The sequence below is a fragment of the Oryza brachyantha genome, chromosome 12 (genome assembly GCF_000231095.2).
Source record: "Oryza brachyantha chromosome 12, ObraRS2, whole genome shotgun sequence".
Classification (NCBI taxonomy): Eukaryota; Viridiplantae; Streptophyta; class Magnoliopsida; order Poales; family Poaceae; genus Oryza; species Oryza brachyantha.
This window is the reverse complement of record NC_023174.2, coordinates 1154350-1172706: the sequence shown is the minus strand read 5'-3', so window position 1 is coordinate 1172706 and position 18357 is coordinate 1154350. Positions and strand designations below refer to the sequence as shown.

Sequence of the window (18357 nt, the reverse complement as noted above, 5' to 3'; positions counted from 1 at the left end):
AAGGAGGCAACCACTGCACCGCCGCTTCCTGTCTCCTTTATTTGGTCTTCCATTGCTTCATGTTGTTGAGGTAGCCTTCCTATTGCCCCTCCTCTCTACTCTTCCACTAACACTTCCTTCAGGCTGAGTGTTTCGGTTCTTGGTGCCGTCTCTGCATCCCACAGGTGAGCATGGCATTCTGTGTTGTGATATGGTCTTATTTTAGGCTCCATTGTTAGGCTCTTGCGTGGTGAAATACTTTATGCTGTGATAGTTCTTAATTTAGCTTTCTGGTGTGGATCTGATCGTCCAATCGTTTTCTAAATCATCTATAAACCTGCTGTAATTTTGATATAATGCTAGATGATCTTGTTTATTTCTTTGTTACTTTCCTCTCTTTTATGGGTTGACGGTATATGATTATAGCCCAAGAATACTGCTGGATTCCGAAATCTGCATTGCAATTAGTGACTGCATATTTAAAGAATTGGTGCTTATCCACCTACCTTTTGAATGTTAAACCATTACAGATGAAAATTTTCTTTAAACATGTCGTTTCTATAGATCTTGAACTGAAATGAAGTTGGTATGCCATCTTATTTGAGCAGTTTGATTCTCTTGTACATTCTTAAACCCATGTTTTAAGATAAATCTTTACTTGTTCTGAATAATCACGATAATATTATAGTGATAGACTGCTACTCTTTTTCCTTTTAGCAGGCCACCCTTTTATTCTAAGGGGAAAATTCAAAGAAGATACATATGGCTTTGGGTACAAACGATATCATATTGCACATCAAGAGACTAATTTACTCCTCTATCAGACTTGCATATCAATGTGCTTGTGATTACCCTATAGTACTTGGTGCTGGCATTTTGTTGTTGTTTCTACACAGGCTTTGCCCTTCTCTATTCAATTTCTTGCTGTCTTCATCTCCGGTCTTCCTTTTAACTGCACTTTTACTTGGAGCACTTCTAAGCTATGATGAATCTGTTGCTCCTATTGTTGGAGAGAATCAACAAGCCTTGTCCCTTAAATCCAAGATTTCCATTACCAACTGTTCAATTGACAAGGTTGAGACAGTTGCTGTCGAGGAGCACTTAGATAACACAACTACTAGCAATGAAGTATATGTCAGGGAGAAAACTTATGAGGGTAATATGCATCGCACTCAGTGTGAAGAAAAAAATGGCACCTACATGACAATTCACACTGTATTAATTGAGGAAATATGTACCAAGGATGGAACTTCTGACTATGATTTGCAGGATACCCACCATGGCGGAAAAAATGTCACATATATGGAAACAAATAGCGTTCCTTGTATGGAGCCTTCAAGTTGTGCCAACAGAAGTGTAACTGTGGAAACAGAAGAGCACATTGGAGAGAACAACAAGAAAGTTGAGCTGCAGGAACTTGGAAACATGAATCTTGAAAGTGATAACAGTAAAGTGCAATATCAGTATCAGTTAGGTGAGTTTATGAGTTCATGTTGGGAACCTGTTATGAGACAGGAGCCACAGGATACTTGTTCTGATTCTGAATCTGATCTTACTGAGAGTTCTCCTGATGCATCAATGACCGACATTATTCCAATGCTTGAAGAGTTGCACCCACTGATAGACTTGCAGACCAGTCACCCTTTCTTGGCCTCAAAAGACGATTTGAATACTTCTTCGGATGATGAAGAAGATGATCTTGAGGAGGATGCTAGCACATATGAAAATGGTTCAGAAGGGAAGAAAGATGATGGAAATAACTGGGAGGATGTTATTGATCTGAATTACTTGGATATGGACAATAATAGTAAGATGGATAGTCTGATGGATCTTCAAAGAGCAAAGAACATCCTGAAATTTGAACTTGACAAGAGATTAATGGACTTGCAAGCAGATGATGCAGTACAGAAAATGGAGGCGGCATCACGCTTCCATGTTCAGGTTCCTTCCATTTTCACATCAAGGCAGATCCCATTTGGTTTTTCAAATGGCTCAGATGAAATAATTGAATTACCACATCTTCCTGATTCAGCACCATCTTCTCTCCTTCCACGAAAAAATCTATGTGATTTTTCAGTCGACAAAAATATGGCCCATGATATTCAATTGCAAGAAACTTGGACTCCTCATTCATACTTCTCAGCAAGAGGGCATAGAAAGCATGGTAACTTATATGTGCAGCACTCTACTAGTCTGCATCACAACTGCTTCAAATTGGAGAAAGATGAAATCAGTAAAAAAGATGCTCAGGATAGTCAGTTAGACAGTGAAGGGTACAGTGGCAAGTTATTTGGTTCACTGGAAAAACATATTGGTGAAGAGATTAAAATATTAAATGCAGCAATTTCAGATGTGGGTGTGTTAGAGGTAAATCATGAAATGGATGAAGGTAACCGAAATGCTGATTCCAGTGATGATATCAATTCATCTCCTATCCAGAAGTATATACAAAGCACATCCGAAGAGAAGGATCCAATTCATGCAGGTAAAACTGTTATTCTAAGTAATGTAATTCAATACCTACTAGAAATGATAATTGAACTGAAATTGGTGTCGCACAGGTATTGAGCAATTAATATTGTCTCCCCCCTACAAGATAAATAATTCTGATCCACATATAATTGAAGGAGACTCCATTGGGGAATTTAACTCATTATTTAAGTGCCGTATGCTGGAAGTACTAGAGCAATCCATCTCAGAGTCCAGTGTTAGTCAACCCTTGACAGTTAAACTTGAAGATGAATTGAGTGAACCGTTATCTTCAGAGTCTGGGACTGGGACACCTGTCATTGACGGGTGTTCAATTGAAGATATGGATCAACAATTTGCACAGCTCAATGATGAAGCACTGGCAGCTTCTGATCCGACATGTCATAATGAACCAATTCAAGAAAAACCAAGTGAAGCTTTACTAGCAGGAAACGGGCATTATTCTGAACTACATCACGAAGGTTCACTGTTGGAATTTACTTTTGATCCACCCGTGCTAAGTGTTAAAAAATCTACTACTGACTCGTTACCTTTACACACTGAGCAACCTGGATGCTTTTCTGTGGCGCATATTCTTGAGGAAAGCTCGGTGGAAGACATAGCTGTGGAGTTAGAGGGAGCTCACGATCAAGTGGAGACACATGGTTCATCTGTTCCCACTGTCAAGCATTCTAACAGTTCAAGTTGTCAGTTGCATGTTTTTTCACTGGGCTCAACAGAAGAGGAATCATGTTTAATTAAGCAACAGGACAATGGATTACATATGAGAAGTATTTCAGATGCTACTATTTACAAGCCAACGACTACAGAGACCGAAGAAGGTACATCAAACTGAGTTATTGTCTCATTGACTACTGATGCTGAGCTTGGTGTTATACAAGCAAGCTCAGTTGGAAGACCTGAACTCGTTCCTCGAGCAAGCTGAAGAAGAGGAACTCAGGAACAAGCACTGATGCGGCGATGCTTGTCTGTTCAGAGCAAGGGTCTGACCAAGATCCAGGAGAGAGTGTGCCTGTGCTTTTGGGCAAAGCAATGGTCATTGCAAAATGAAGATGTCTCAAGATGGTGAGGTGGATAGAGTGGAGCTTCAACTTAGGTGTGCAGGTTATTGAGGCTGACTGAATGTTGAGAGAAAGGTCCTAAAACAAGGCCCAAACAACCAATTTCTTCTGCCCCTTTGGTTGAACTTGGTCTAAGGCGTCTGTACCGGGCTATTTCTCTTGTTAATACAAACTGCGCAGCAATCGTGTGCCTTTCTACAAAAAATAGTCGGCAATCTGAGATAATTTCAAACAACAGTGGATGTACATTGATATGTTCATGCCGTGCTTTCTTTTCTTGTTTGTTTCTGCTTATTTGGTTTTGGACCAATTGGTAAATTGGAGAGTAGATGCCAAAGTTCAGTGGCAATGACTAATGAAATGGGTTATGATAATAATATCGTTTGGCACACTACCACTGACGTTTGAAAATTTATTCTCCTACCAATCTGCGAGGCAAACGATAATATATACCCCTTATTTTTTTTGACGTCATCTTATTTTTCATATAGATATGCAAAAATACAAGCCATGCTTAAAGTTTTTTTAAACATAAAAAATATATAATTTTTTAATAAGACAAAGATCAAATATATAGATCCAAAAACCAACCGTGTTAAGGCCCTGTTTCTTTCGGCTCGGGATTATTATAATCCAGACTATTGGGAGTAAGCTGAAAGAAATAGACAACTTATTGAAGTAGCTTATTATAATCTGATAAGCTCATTTAGATGAGTTTTTTTTTCAGATTATTGGGTAAAAAATTACGCACCATATCACCCCACTCAAGAGACTTGCAAACCCACTCCCTCTTTAGACTTGCAAACCCAATAATCTAGGCTCTAATAATCTAGGAAAGAAACAGCTTACAGCTTATACTACTATAGATTATAACAATCTAGTTTATAGTAATATGACTCAATAATCTATATTATAATAATCTTAAGCTGAAAAAAACATGGCCTAAATATAAAGTACTGGAGGGAGGGAGTATATATAAAGCTTTTATGAAAGGATGGAGCAACAATGATAGATACAGCATTTTGATAATATTCTTTGCCATGTTATGGAGTGATAAGCATCTGGTTGTGTTACCAGGTATATATTTGGCATATTTTACCAGTTCATGTCCTCTGTGAATGATCCATGAACTCGTAAATCTCTGCAACCAGAATTTTCTTCTTTCCAATAGGCCATCTAGCCATGGAATATAGTCAGAGAACATTAGTTACATTGGCAAAGTGTTAGCGTTCAGCATTAATGGTCAATTGCAGTGACTCTGTGCTTGTAATCCTCATTTCCATATTAGTTTGGACATTGTAGAGGTCATCCACTAGGCCAACAACAGTGTTGGTCTTGGTGTCATGTTAGCTATGTCTATGTACTAACAGCACAAGCTTCTTTTCCAAAACAATGTCAGCTCTGCATCCATCTCCTGCATATGCTTTGAGTTGAGTTATACATGGCCAAGCTGACCTCGTTCCTTTCTTGATGCAACTTGCAGCAGGTGTTTGATCAGCTGCTGTTTGGACTTGGATGGCATTACCTGACAGTTTACAAAACTGAATGTTGTGGCCAAGCGTGCATGGTGGAGTTGTCAAAATGCATTTTCTAACAAGAAAAAAAATGCATCCCTTGGAACTTGGATGGAGGCTTCGAGCTTATGGTTACAGGACAGAAGGGGATATGTTAAATGGATTTGCCTAAACACAAGGACAGTGAAACCTGAAACTGCCATTTACTTGGTGAAAATCCATTTTCGGAAGGAGAAAAAAAAGCAGTAAAAGTGTGAGAGGCTTGATGGCAATTTTTTTTAATTTTTTAAACCTTTTTAATAAATAATTTTATTACTAAACCTCCGGGAAAAATATTTTCATTAATCTTTTGGCCACACCATCAACATTGGTGTGACAAAACAGTTTGCCATGACATTAGCGTGACAAGACTGTCACGCCGATCAGGCTATGTGACAGCGTTGTCTTGTCACGCCACCAACACTGGCGTGTCAAAAGGTTCAGTTTTAAAAAAAATTTGCTCAGTGGTTTAGTAATAAAATTAGTTGCTAAAAATGTTTATTTAATAAAAAAAATTTCCTTGATGGCACGGCCCTTATGTATTACCAACGTGGAGCCCAGTACGGCCCACTACTCAAGTCCAGCCCATATAAGGCAGTCAAACCAAGAAGCGCTCTGCCTTCGCCGCTCGCCTCACCTGCCTTCACCGGCGCCGGTGCGCCATCGCTCCAAGAGGACTCCACGGCGACGAGCGTACGCTGTTCTCTCCGAGAGCTAACTCTCGTTTTTCTCCTCTGGTTTCGTGCTCGTAGTTCTCGGTTTGTCCCTGGTTTCTTGATTTTGTTGGCAGACTTCCCGGCGAGCTCTTTGCTCCGGCAGCGCACGGCGAGGATCATCGGAGAAACCCGCCCCACCGAGAGGTCTCCACGGCGTCAAGGAGGCTCCGTTCTTGGCGCGAGGTAACTCCCATTCTCTCCGTTGATTCCGTGCGCGCTCTTCTCTCTTTGCCTCTGTTCTTGATTCTGCTGTCTTCCCGGCCCTACTTGCTCCGGCGACGGACAGCGAGGATCGTCGGAGTTTAACATATGGTGTTAAACAAAGCGAGCATCGATCAGTTGCTGATCACAAATCTTGCGCCTATTCCTTTTTTTTATCAAACACCATATTATTTGACCCATTCGTTCATATTCGTAATCAAACCCACGCTATTAGTCATTTTTCTTGATCAAATCATCAAATTATCACACCAACTTCTGCGTACCGTATTAAGGCTTTGCTTAGTACCCAAAAATTTTTCTCAAAAACATCACATCGAACTTTTGGACATTTAAATAGAGTATTAAACATAGATGAATAAAAAACTAATTACACAGTTGTGAAAGAAATCTTGCGGGTTACCTCTAGAGATAGCAATAAAGCTTTTTCAGCTATTTGTAATTCGCGATTTAATCACGAAACGCGCTACTTCTAATATTAGGATTGCTAAAAGGAAAAAGAACCCATTACATGGGAAATACTTCAAGAAGTTACGAGGGGAGTGGAGTTTTTCTGACATTCTCATAGCTAACTGTCATTGTTCTGACAGTAGTAGGAGTAGGAATTGACAGATAAAGAATCTAGTGGTAGGCAGTAGAGAGACGAATCTTTTAAGCCTAATTAGGATATAATTAGTCATAAGTGCTACAGTAATCAACATGTACTAACGATGGACTAGTTAGGCTCAAAAAATTTGTCTCGCAGTTTCTAGCCGGAATCTGAAATTTGTTTTTTCATTCGTGTCCGAAAACCCCTTCCGACATCCGGTTAAAAGTTCGATGTGATGTTTTTGCCAAAAAAAATTTTGGCAACTAAAAGTAGCAACGGAAAAATGACAGCAAAAGTATTTAATAGTAACGAGTATGAACAGAATAAAAGTGCGATTTTTTAGTAGTACCAACTCTAATCCTTTTTAATCACAAATCATCGTCATTATCTGTAGTATTGTAATTTGATCAACAATAACTTTTAATTCATTAGATATAATATACTTCGATGATACAGCGACATAGCGTCCATTTAAATATTTATTTTTTTAAGAAAGGTTGAATAGTCTATAAATATTGCTCCGTGGCTAATCCTCCCTGGTTCATGTTTAATTTTTTTTTACGATGTTTGATCATTTGTTTAATAAAAAATTATGAAAATATTATTAATTTTACTTGTGACTTATTTTATTATCAAAATAACTTTAAACATGACTTTATCATTTTTTATATTTATACTAAAATTTTGAATTAAACGACTGATGAAATGTTGCAACAAAAAATTAAACATCTTATATATGAAACGGTGGTAGTAGTATAAAGATAAAATAATAGCGTGAGATGACCATTTCCTACGTGTATTATGTCCATTTCTTCTCTTCTCACGCGTTTTACGCCGGCGTCATATAAATCCGGCGAGCAAGCGACCACTCGGTCACTCCATTTCGTCGAACGACTCGCCTCGCAACCCCCCCATGGCCGACCGCGTCCACCCCATGCCCGCGCCGCCGTCCTCCTCCCCTCCGCCGGAAGCCACGGAGACCGCGCCGCTGCACCCCAGCTTCCGCCGCGCGCCGCCGCCTTCCCCGGGCACGTACGTCATCCAAATCCCCAAGGACCAGGTCCTCCGCGTCCCGCCGCCCGACCGCGCGCGCCGCGTCAAGAAGCTGTCCGCGCGCCCGCTGCGCCGCCGTCGGCTCCGCCGCGCGTGCTGCACCGCCTGCTGCGCGGTGCTCCTCCTCGCCGCCGCCTTCGTCGGCGCCGTCTACCTCGTCTTCCGCCCCCGCGCGCCCTCCTTCTCCGTCGCCTCCCTCTCCATCCGCGGCCTCGACGAGCTCACCTCGTCGTCGCCGTTAACGCCGCAAATCGACGCCGCCGTGCGCGCTGACAACGGCGCCAACAAGAAGACGGGCATCGACTACCGCGGCGGCGGGGAGGTCACCGTCTCCTACTCCGGGAGCAGCTCGCCGGCGGCGCGTGGCCCGCGTTCCACCAGGCGCCGAGGAACGTGACGGTGTTCACCACGGCGCTGACCGGAAAGGCCGTGAGCTTCACGGACGAACAGAGGAAGCGGCTCGCGGCGGAGCAGGCTGCCGGCGAATCGGCATGGATCGCAGCTCGAGACCATGCGAATCGGCATGGATCGCGTGCGTAAGGCGAACGCACAGCGAGTTCGGCGGGAGTATGAAGCGATCGCGTTCAAGGATGGTGAAGGGGTCGACGACTTCGCTATGCGTTTGAACGGGTTGGTGTCACAGCTCGCAACGCTCGGCGACCCAGAACCGGCCAACAAAGTGGTGGAGAAATACCTACGTGTGGCGTCATCCAGGTTCTATCAGCTCGTGCTTTCAATAGAAACTCTCCTAGATGTCTCAACATTGTCCGTGGAGGATATAACAGGCCGGTTGAAGATGGCAGAGAACAAGCCGGCGGAAATTACAAAAGCATCTGACTCAGGGGAGAAGCTATACCTCACGGCTGAAGAATGGATGACGACTCCTGGTACGGCACGTCGCCATGTTCCACGGCCTCCCAGAGGCCGCGAGCTTGGAGCATCACTTTCATCATCAAGGACCACTCGTTGTAGTTTGTCTTCGTGAGGCTCGAAAACGGCGCACCACTGACCTCCTTGACAACGCGCTGGAGCACAACCTCACGGCCACCGTCGCCGCGGTGCCGAGGTCGGCGCGAGGCAGGAGTCGGCGATCGGCCTCGTCTGCTACGGCCTCCGGAGGACATCGCACCAGGACGCCGCTAATGCGGGCTCTGATACCAAATGTCAGAACCGATCAAACTCACGCGAAGTGAAAACACCTTGAAAATGAACAGGAACTCAACAAAGCAAACAACGGATTGGTGCTGTCAAGCGGCAGCTTTTTCAGACTCTGATTGAACTTATAAGCAAAACCAATTACAGAATTGTAACAAACCACTACATGCACCATGCCCATCTATCTCGTGTGCCATCCCACACGTCAGGACGTGCTGCATCAACTAACCCACTAATCCACCCGCCATGCACGCTGGATAGTGCGCCATCCCACACGTCGCCCATGCCAAGTCATACCATGTGAACTCGACCAACAGACCAAAAATACAGAAGAGTTCAGAGAAACGAAAAACAAACGACGACCACTAAACTAAGATAGCAAGAACTATGCTATCACGGTGCCGCTGACGGTTGAGGCGACGGTGCCGGTGAGGGTGAGGTTCGGGAAGGTGCTGCGGACGTGGACGGTGGACGTGAAGGCGAGGTGCGAGGTGACGGTGGACAAGCTGGCCGACAAGGCGGGGGCGGCGGTGAACAGAGGGTGCAGAGTCAAGGTCCGACCGCTCTGGTGGTGGTGGTGATCGCCGGCGCCGGCGTCGCCGCCCGCCGCTAACGGCCGGCCGATGGACAGTGCATTAACGGCTTCTTCCTACTATAGCTAGTAACAGCTGTGCATTGAACAGAGAGATATTACAGTAGTTATTACCTGTGCATTGAATTAATTTCATAATTTGTATCCAATTTTGAGGTGCATATCTCGAGCTGTTGCCTGTTGGTGAGCAGATTAGTGGATTACCACCAGTGTGACATTTTGCAAACTTTCAGTTGCAGATGTAACTGGTGAAACGCAGATGATCTCTCTCTGTCTTCTGTTGGTACAGATGAAGAATGAATTAATCAGATATTGCTGCGGTAGTTTGTCTCCCAGCAGTAACTAAATGAATTTGTCCGGGTTGTCACTAAAATTCAGTACATTACATTGCTCAGTTACAGATGTAGTGTATGTGATGAAATTTGTGTTACAAATAAGTTTCTGTCACTGTACAAAATAAGCGTAGATTTGATCATATCTTTAATCTCAGTCCCACTATACGTACGACTCAATTGCACCATCTGTATATAACGTGAGTGGTAACGTAAGTCGGATGGTTGAGTCGTACACATAGTAATTTCCCTTTAATCTTGCGTTGCCAATTAGATGGCTCCTCCTCCCCTGCATTAAAACAAGGAACAAAGTTACAATTACAGTTGCTTAGTTCCCCTGCGTGTAGCTAACAAGTCAGTCAACTGGTGTCCCTGTGCCGCTAGCTTGGCTTTAACTGGTGTGCTATCAACTTGCCGAGTCGTCATGTACCTTCGCTTTCTTCTTCACTTTTCTTCGTTTGTTCTTGTTCATAACTTGACGATGTGTAATTGTGCTGACGGCAAAAATGAAATCGTCCAAATTAATTGTTGCAAGTTTTCTTCCCTTGTATCTTTTATCCACCAAACCGTAGCATCAGTGTGAAACCTTGTTTGATTGTCCTACTCCAGGGTTATGTTCTAGATGTTGCCATTCATTTGAGAGATTGTTCAAATAAAAAAAGTTAACTTCGAATTATAAACATTTTAAGAAAAAATAAAGCGTTTCCTTGAATGCTTTCTTAAGATCCATGGTTATGTATTAGTAGCATAGTAATATGATATTGAGCTGTCGTCAACACCTTGTTTAGTTAATTATAGGAGGGGGATTAATTAAGATGCAAAGTATAGTGGTTCGAGCGGCTGTCCATGATCGTGTGCTGGGTGCAGCAAATAAAACGTAGGGAAATGTAGGTCTGCATGACAGAGTAATTTATAACTGTAGCTTGTCCTGTAGGACACATATACTACGCTCTCCTCTTGGCAGTTGCTTCCTTCCTGCATCTAATATAATCTTAATTAAACACCATCATCTTACTCAAACCGCAATACATATACTTAGCTAATGTGTGTACTATAGTCCCAGCACAGTATGTGTGTGTATCTTAAACTCTAAGGCTCCGATGAACAATTCAACAAAATCAGCGTGTTTCACCGATTGGCGTGTTGTGATAACGAGAGCATGGTTGGAGCCTGACTTCATCCACTGATTTTGTGTAAACAGCGACTGGCCAGCTTCAGGTCGTTCGTGCAACTAGCTGTACGCATGTCTAAGAATTTCCAACGGAGTGGTTAGTTATTTACTCATATGTCATACTAAGACCGTGTAATCCAAATATCCAATATGCAACACCTGTATCATGCGTATGCAAGAAACAATACTTTTAAAATAGGGGAAAATGCAAACATTCCTACAAATTACTAATTTTTCTACTATTGTATTTCAGCTCTAGAAAGACGACAGGTGAGATGCTTTTATGAAAATATTGGTACATAGTCTCTCCATATATGATACCGTTGACATTTAAATGATACTGTTGATTTTTAAATTTACGTTTGATCGTCCATCTTATTCAAAATTTATATCCGAATATATAAAATTATAAGGTATACTTAAAGTTTTTATAGTAATAAATCATATTATAACAAAATAATTAATAATTATATTTTTTAACCGGATGAATGGTTAAACATATAACTAAAAGTCAACGGCGTCATATAAAATATATAAAAAAAAATAAAATACAGAGGGAGTGCTTCATTTACTCGCCAAGGACACGCTAAAGGCCTACGGAGCATGACAGTTTAAAAGAATAAAGAGAAATCAACAAAACAACTGACGGGGTGACTTGTATGGGGGTTTATGTGGAAGATAGAGTTACAGGAGGAGCATGACAGTTTAAAAGAATAAAGAGAAATCAATTAAAAAAACACAACATTGGGGGAGGGGGTGAATTCCATGGGGGGGTATGTGCAAAATAGAGTTATAGGAATAGTAGAAACAATTGTGACGTATTTGGTTTTTCTCTTCATCAAACTAATACCAGACATCTTTCTCTTATTTTTATTCTTTTGCCCTACCCCATGCGAGCTACATATATGTACATATACACATACTAGTAGTATGTACCTCAGCTGCGTCAGAGAGTAGAATACGTCCCCATCAAAAATAAAAGGCTAAAGAAGAGTACGTCAAGCTACTCGAATAGTCAAGCCATCACTAAGAAAATACTTCTGAACTGGCTGGCCAAGTTCAAAAACTAGAACCCTGAAACCTGCCTCTCTGTTCTCCTTTTTCGGTCGTCCTCTGATACCTCCATTCTCTGTTTATACCCCAAGTTAGCAAGCAATAGAAAAGATCACAACAGCATGCATGAAGCTAACATCAACATGAAAGAGAGCCCATCCTAACAGTAAACTGAGTTGTCACATCCAGGCTTGATTTGTCAAATGAAAGCATTAAGCTTCTAATAAGATTTAGCAGTTAGTGAAAAGAGCGTCCTAAAGCTATATATTCGTCCCGAACTATAAGTTGCAACTTTGCCTGCCACTTCAAAAGGATTACCTAATGCTACTGTCTGTACATGACAAAAGGAACCTGCAAATCTCATTGGCAAGAACAGAACAAACTCATCAGTTCTTCCTTCTCTTAGATGCCCTGGTTGGCTGTGAAGGTCCTGCAGATCGTTCCTCCTCGACAGCTTCAGATTTAGAGCTTCTCAAATTCCTCCTTGTCCTCCTCGCTGATGGGCCTGTTCTTTCATTTTCTTCCACCAGTTCAGATTTGACTGCTCTGGTTCTAGTCCTTGAACGACGATTGGCTGATGGGACCTGATCTTCCTCAGGTTCGTTAGCTTGCTCAGCACCATCATCTTCAACCTCCGACCGAGGCCATTCGGTACCACAACCACGACAGGCTATTGAGGCCTACATACACATAGATTTAGCAGCCCATTTCTATTCACACGTGTAGCAGTGGAATTAAAAATAGCTAATTACCTTTCTCTGTGAAAATTTCTTCTCCAAACAGTACTCATGAATTCTTACATTGCATCCCTCATTAGGACACGTCGATGCCTGTTTTCAAACATAAAAAATAACAGAGATACAGAAACAACAACATTAGTGGAATATATGACCATGCGTAACAAAAGAAAGGCAAACGCAAAAATCATAATCACATATTCACACCTTTATACCAGCTTCGTTGCAGACCTCACACGATGGGATGTCATTATTGTGGAACCAGCTTCGGAAATCAAGAAATGATCGTATGCCAAGACCAATCTTGCCTGTGGGAGTGTATGACAGCCAATGATCTTGTATGAGTTCATTAAGGGTTTTCTCCTTTTGGGACAATGAGAAGTTAGTAATGGAAGTAGGCAGACGAGATTGACTGTCATGTGACTGTGAACCATCTGCAATTACGACCTAGGGAGCAGAAAACCAAATAATTCTTTCATTTGTCGCAGCATCATAAAAGTTTGCAACAGTAAACATATAAAGCTTTGCTCAAACAAAAACAAAAGCTCCCAGAATGATTGTTACACTAAACCTGGTTATCGATCCGCGTGTTAAGAGCATCAATATTGGTTATGCTCCCATCATTTCCAGCTTCATGAACTATTGCTTCCAACTGCCAAGAACCATTGTTGATGCAGTTAAAAGGATATATCAAATGCTACTAGATTGAGCTAGATAACAAAAAGCAAAGTGATTGCATACCAATCCCTTGTAGAACGCAATCTGTGGCACGGAATACTTTGATCCAAGTTTTGATTCTTCATCAGCAATGTTGTTGACCACTCCATAATACACTGTACCATCATACTGGTGTATGCATGCTCGTAACTCAAACTGCAAGTATGAGAGCTCCTTGTTGATCTTGAGGAGTGTATCGTTGAACAGTTGCTGATGAGTGGCTGCAAGCCATTATAGAGAACATTAGTGATTGGAAACCAGTTTGGCAAATTCAGTTATGGTAATATTCACACCCCTGAGTACTAAGGCCAAAACTATGCTTATAGTATTCTTGCGATTTCTGAACAATTTTAGTTAATTAAAACAGGCTTGAATTGAGCTGGACCAAGTATTTTTTTTCCTTTTATGTAACAGTAATTCCTAGAGAGACATTGCGTCGAGCACCTGTGGTACGAGTAAACAGACCAAGGGGAACAGCAACAGAAGGGTCGAAGGAGCAAGGAATGGGATCAGACAGTGGCATATATACATACCAGGGTTCTTGCCGCCGGAGATGGCGGTGAAAAGGGCGTGGAAGTCGCGCTCCGAGAGGGGCCCGCGGGAGAGCAGCGCCTGCAGCAGCGTGTGGTGGCGCCACGAGAGCGGCGCCATCGCTGTCCGGCCCTCCCTCGACTTGCCCCTGCCTGCCGCTGGATCGATGTTAGTACTACCCTAGCGAGCAAGAGCAGGAGGGATGGAGTTTGGGGAACGAATCGAATTGATGAGGTAGGGGATGGAACTAGGGTTGGCAACGGGGCGGGGCCGGGTTGGGCAAGAACGGCCCCGGCCCCGACCCCGAACTCATTCCCCCGCCCCGGCCCCGAAAGCAAAATCGGGGCTCAATTCATCCCCGGTGGATCCCCGTCCCCGGACGGGGCCCCGACGCCCTGCAACAACGATGGACACAGACGAGGAGTCGAGGAAGCACGGACTCACCGTCGCCGGAGACAACGAAGACGAGGACGCCGGCCCTCCGCACCGCCGCCGCTGGCCGCGCCGCCGCGGCCCCTCAGCACCGCCGCCGCCACCCCCGACTGGTGGCCCCGACGCCGGCCTCCGCGCCCGCCGCCGCCGCCCCTGACCGGGTCGCGCGTGAGTAACGAGAGAGAGAGACAGAGCGAGGGAGAGACAGAGAGAGAAGGGGATAGGCCAGGTAGGGTTTTTGCTGTGTTCTGTTGGGTGGGCTTTCAAGTTACTGGATCTTGAAAGTTTTAAAGTCTAATATAAATCCCCAGGTCCCCGCGAGGATCCCCAATAGTTTATAGATATTTTTTGTGTTGAGTGGTTGCGCACGCATGAGTCCATCTCAACCACCAATGGTCTCTGGTCTGGTTGGGTGAGTCGATACGTTCGTGCCAGTCACACTCATAATTCACAAGCACGCTGCATGCGGGTTCGGTTTCTCTGCATTACTATAGAGCAACAATGTTTATGTGAGTGAAACAGTGATTCAATGTCGTGAACAATGCTGGAATACTGTAGTAACAATAATTTTGAAACATTGGTCATTACTGTAGCAAATACTGTAGCGCTAAATTTATTCATCCGTTTCGATCCAACGGTCACGACATATACCAAATTCACATCACTGTTGCTCTCTGCAGTAGAGTATCTCATTCCCAAGCACGCTGTTCATTCGCTTTCGCGACAAGCAGGCAGCTCCAATTTCAATGGCATCCCTGCACTACTCGTGCCTTTTGCCACAGCAACACACGCTCACCATGCCAACGAAGCTATCGTCGACGGGGCTCTTGCTCCACCCCCACCCACCGTCGTTGCCCCTCCTCTAGGCTTGACCTCCGCTGCTGCCACTGCCTCCTCACGGCATGGGGTGACTACCACGAAGAAGAAGAAGATGAGGAAGAGTCTCAGGCTATGGGCGGCTTCGACACGGCGATAGCGTTGTTCAACAGCTAGGACTTCCACGCATGCCACGACGTGGTGGAGGAGCTCTAGTACACCGCCAAGGAGCCCACGTGGATGCTGCTCCATGGCATCCTCCAGTGCGCCGTCGGTACCACCACCTCTTTAACCAGGTGTTGTCTCGTTTCCCGTGTGCCTTACTACTAATCACAAGTAACTTGTGATGTGATTAGACATGACAGTGTGTTACGGTGCATAGCAGAACCACCGTGGTGCCATGATGGAGCTCGGGGAAGGCCTCCGCAAGCTACGCCTCAACGACGATGACAATGCCACCACGATCCCCTTCTGTCGCTTCCAGGAGGAGGTCGCCGCGGCGTTCAACTTCATCTACCGCACACAGAAGGAGTTCGCAGCGTGCACCGATGATCTCTGCCTTACCATGGATGGCTCCATAAGCCCTACCAGCTGCTTGGCAACTTCGCTAAGGGGCAGCAGCTTTACCGCCTGCAGCTGCAAGCAGAAGTGGATGATGTTCCAACCATAGTCTTCTCCGCCACATCTGATTCACGCATGAAGCTCCCGACAGTGAGCGCCACGGAGCAAAATCTAGCCGCGCCTCCGTGCACACGCGAGTATATGTAGTTTTTTTTTGTTTCTGATCAAGTTTTTTTTCCTTTTATGTAACAGTAAGTCCTAGAGAGGCATTGCGTCAAGCACCTGTGGTATGAGTAACCAGACCAAGGGGAACATCAACAGAAGGGTCGAAGGAGGAAGGAATGGGATCAGACAGTGGTATATATACATACCAGGGTTCTTGCCGCCGGAGATGGCGGTGAAGAGGGTGTGGAAGTCGCGCTCCGAGAGGGGCCTGTGGGAGAGCATCGCCTACAGCAGCGTGTGGTGGCGCCTAGGGTTCATGTTACCGCGGTTACTGCGACGGTAACCGCGGTAACCGGCAGGTCCGCGGGGAGACGGTTTCGGTAGGAGGCGGTAACCGCGAATGAATTTGAGACAAATTCAAAAAGATTGATGAATTTTTTTAAAAAACATACATGTTGTAGAGCAGATTATTTAGTGAAGTTTGGTGCAAAAAGTATGTGGAGAATGTAAGATTTGAACGCAATATGAAAATTGAAATAAAAAATCGGCCAAAAAAAGAGAAAATGCACTATTTTACAGAGGGGCCAACATGGCCCAAGGGGGGCAGAGGATATCTATCTTGGACAAGGGGATAGGGGCGCATTTTGCGTTGGAGGCAGTAGAGCAAACCCGTGCATCGACGACCGTGGTCCCTCCGCCGCCAGATCCGATGCCGCCACAGCCGCTAAAACCACGCGGTTTCTGCGGGAAATCGCGGCGGGCTGGGCAGTTACCGCCTGGAAGCGGCGGCGTGTAGTTCCCCCCTCGGCATGCGCGGTAACCGTGGCTTGTGCAGGATCTATCGCGCGATATCTGGTGGCAACCGTGGTGAGTAAAATTTTCTCCGGTCGCATGCAGCTATGGTTACCGACCGTTTTCACGCGATTTTGATTTAATTTTCACGGATTTGTTGGGAAAGCCGGCTGTTTTCTTCGCTTACGACAACATACATTCGACATGCTATGTAGCCTTCACTCCTTCATATTTACATGCAATGTAGCCTTCAATCCTTCATGTGTACATGCTATGTAGCCTTCAATCCAGGATACTTACATTTTGTACGAATGTATTGTGCGTTTTTGAATGGTGTTAGTAACTTAGTATGTAGCTCACATATATATAGAATGTGAGAAATGGTTTTGGCTCATCATGAATATAGAGTTACAAAACATTTTCACATTTTTTATGTTTATAGATCTGTTGAAAATTCATTTACAATTCATATCGCGTATGTCATTTTCAATTGGAAATGAGTTAGTTGGTACCCGGTAATGCTTTGTAAGATTTGGTAATATTTGTAACATATAGTGATATGACCGTAGGTACATGTCGTGACTTATTTGTTACCTCCATGGATGCAGGTGATTTATGGCGGATAATAGACCTCCCCCTGATGTTGTGTGGGAACATGGAGACCCAGTGGGCCATGGATTCCGTTGTAGGTACTACCGAGATAAAAAAAACGGCGGCATGCAACCAGGTTCAAGCAACACCTAGCTCATCATGGAAGAGGTGTCAGATATTGTAACTATGTTCCGCATGATGTTAAGGAATATTTTCGACGGGAGTTGGAAAGAATTGCCACGACCGTTATGAGTGTAGGGCTGAAAAGGCCAGGTATGAGGATGCTGCAGGGCAACGGTACCACCAGCGTACAACAAGTGGTGATGATGATGATGACGATGACTTGCAGGCCTCGATTGATGCGTCTCGGCGTGATGCGGAGTTTACGAGGAAGGTGGAAGAGCGAGGCGGAACCTATGAACATGGTGGGGGTGCAGTGCAGGAGGTTCATGTCAAGGGGGTGGTAGAAGTAACCCTATTACAAGTATGTTGAGGCGGGCCACTTCGCACAGAGAAACACAGGGCGTGAGGGAGTTACACATTATTCGAGCGAGAGCTCCAGTGCAGCCTAGGATTGACACTGGTTGGTGGTCCAAGAAGGAGAAGGAAGCTAAGGAGGCTGTAGGAGAGGCCTGGGCACGGTTCTACTACACCGCTAGGCCGACACCACGTCAAGCTGACAATCCCTACTTTGTCAATGCAGTTAGAGAGACTCAGAAGTGATGTGAGTTGTTAATATTGATTTGCTACACTATAGCACATCGTGGTTTCCTTTGTGCTTAACTATATGAATGTTGTGCTCAATACAGGTGAAGGTGTGACTTCCCCCAGTGGAAGGGACATAGACGGCAAGTACCTTGACGCTACGGTTAAGGATATCGACAAGCAGTACGAGTTGTTTAAGGACGAATGGTGCATGTACGATATTACGCTCATGTGTGACTCTTGGACAGGACCAATCGGGATGTCGGTCATTAATTTCTTGATCTATTGCAATGGAGTCATGTTTTTTCACAAGTTCATCGATGCAATGGCGCATAGCCAAGATGCTG

At 44.3% G+C, this 18357-nt stretch overlaps 2 protein-coding genes and 2 pseudogenes across 3 annotated transcripts; 3 read left to right on the top strand and 1 right to left on the bottom strand.

The window, feature by feature from the left end:
- Positions 1–733: 733 nt before the first annotated feature.
- On the top strand, positions 734–3945 carry LOC102712769. Its single transcript, XM_015843245.2, has 2 exons — positions 734–2464; positions 2541–3945. The coding sequence occupies exons 1-2, from the start codon at positions 742–744 to the stop codon at positions 3302–3304; spliced, it is 2487 nt and encodes an 828-aa protein (XP_015698731.2). The 5' UTR covers positions 734–741; the 3' UTR covers positions 3305–3945.
- Positions 3946–7520: 3575 nt separating this feature from the next.
- LOC102712490 lies at positions 7521–9845 on the top strand (annotated as a pseudogene).
- A 2258-nt stretch (positions 9846–12103) lies between these two features.
- LOC102715160 lies at positions 12104–14450 on the bottom strand. Of its 2 annotated transcripts, XM_006663717.3 has the most exons (7): positions 14393–14450; positions 13951–14100; positions 13442–13638; positions 13272–13352; positions 12908–13147; positions 12716–12793; positions 12104–12643 (listed from the first exon to the last, which is right to left on the bottom strand). In XM_006663717.3, exons 2-7 carry the CDS (start codon positions 14066–14068, stop codon positions 12350–12352), a joined length of 1008 nt encoding a protein of 335 aa, XP_006663780.1. In that variant the 5' UTR covers positions 14069–14100; positions 14393–14450; the 3' UTR covers positions 12104–12349. The 2 variants fall into 2 exon arrangements, with proteins under 2 accessions (XP_006663780.1, XP_040385371.1); XM_040529437.1 differs by lacking the exon at positions 14393–14450 and having other exon boundaries at positions 13951–14106.
- Positions 14451–14751: 301 nt separating this feature from the next.
- On the top strand, positions 14752–15964 carry LOC102712217 (annotated as a pseudogene).
- Positions 15965–18357: the final 2393 nt, after the last annotated feature.

Bases quoted from the DNA above. Each gene is read 5' to 3' on its own strand.
- LOC102712769 (XM_015843245.2), top strand. From the start codon at position 742: ATGGCTTTGGGTACAAACGATATCATATTGCACATCAAGAGACTAATT. The intron at 2,465-2,540 runs GTAAAACTGTTA...GGTGTCGCACAG, and splicing joins GAAGGATCCAATTCATGCAG to GTATTGAGCAATTAATATTG.
- LOC102715160 (XM_006663717.3), bottom strand. From the start codon at position 14,068: ATGGCGCCGCTCTCGTGGCGCCACCACACGCTGCTGCAGGCGCTGCTC. The intron at 13,353-13,441 runs GTATGCAATCAC...GGTTCTTGGCAG, and splicing joins TTGCGTTCTACAAGGGATTG to TTGGAAGCAATAGTTCATGA. The intron at 13,148-13,271 runs GTTTAGTGTAAC...TCTGCTCCCTAG, and splicing joins ACACGCGGATCGATAACCAG to GTCGTAATTGCAGATGGTTC.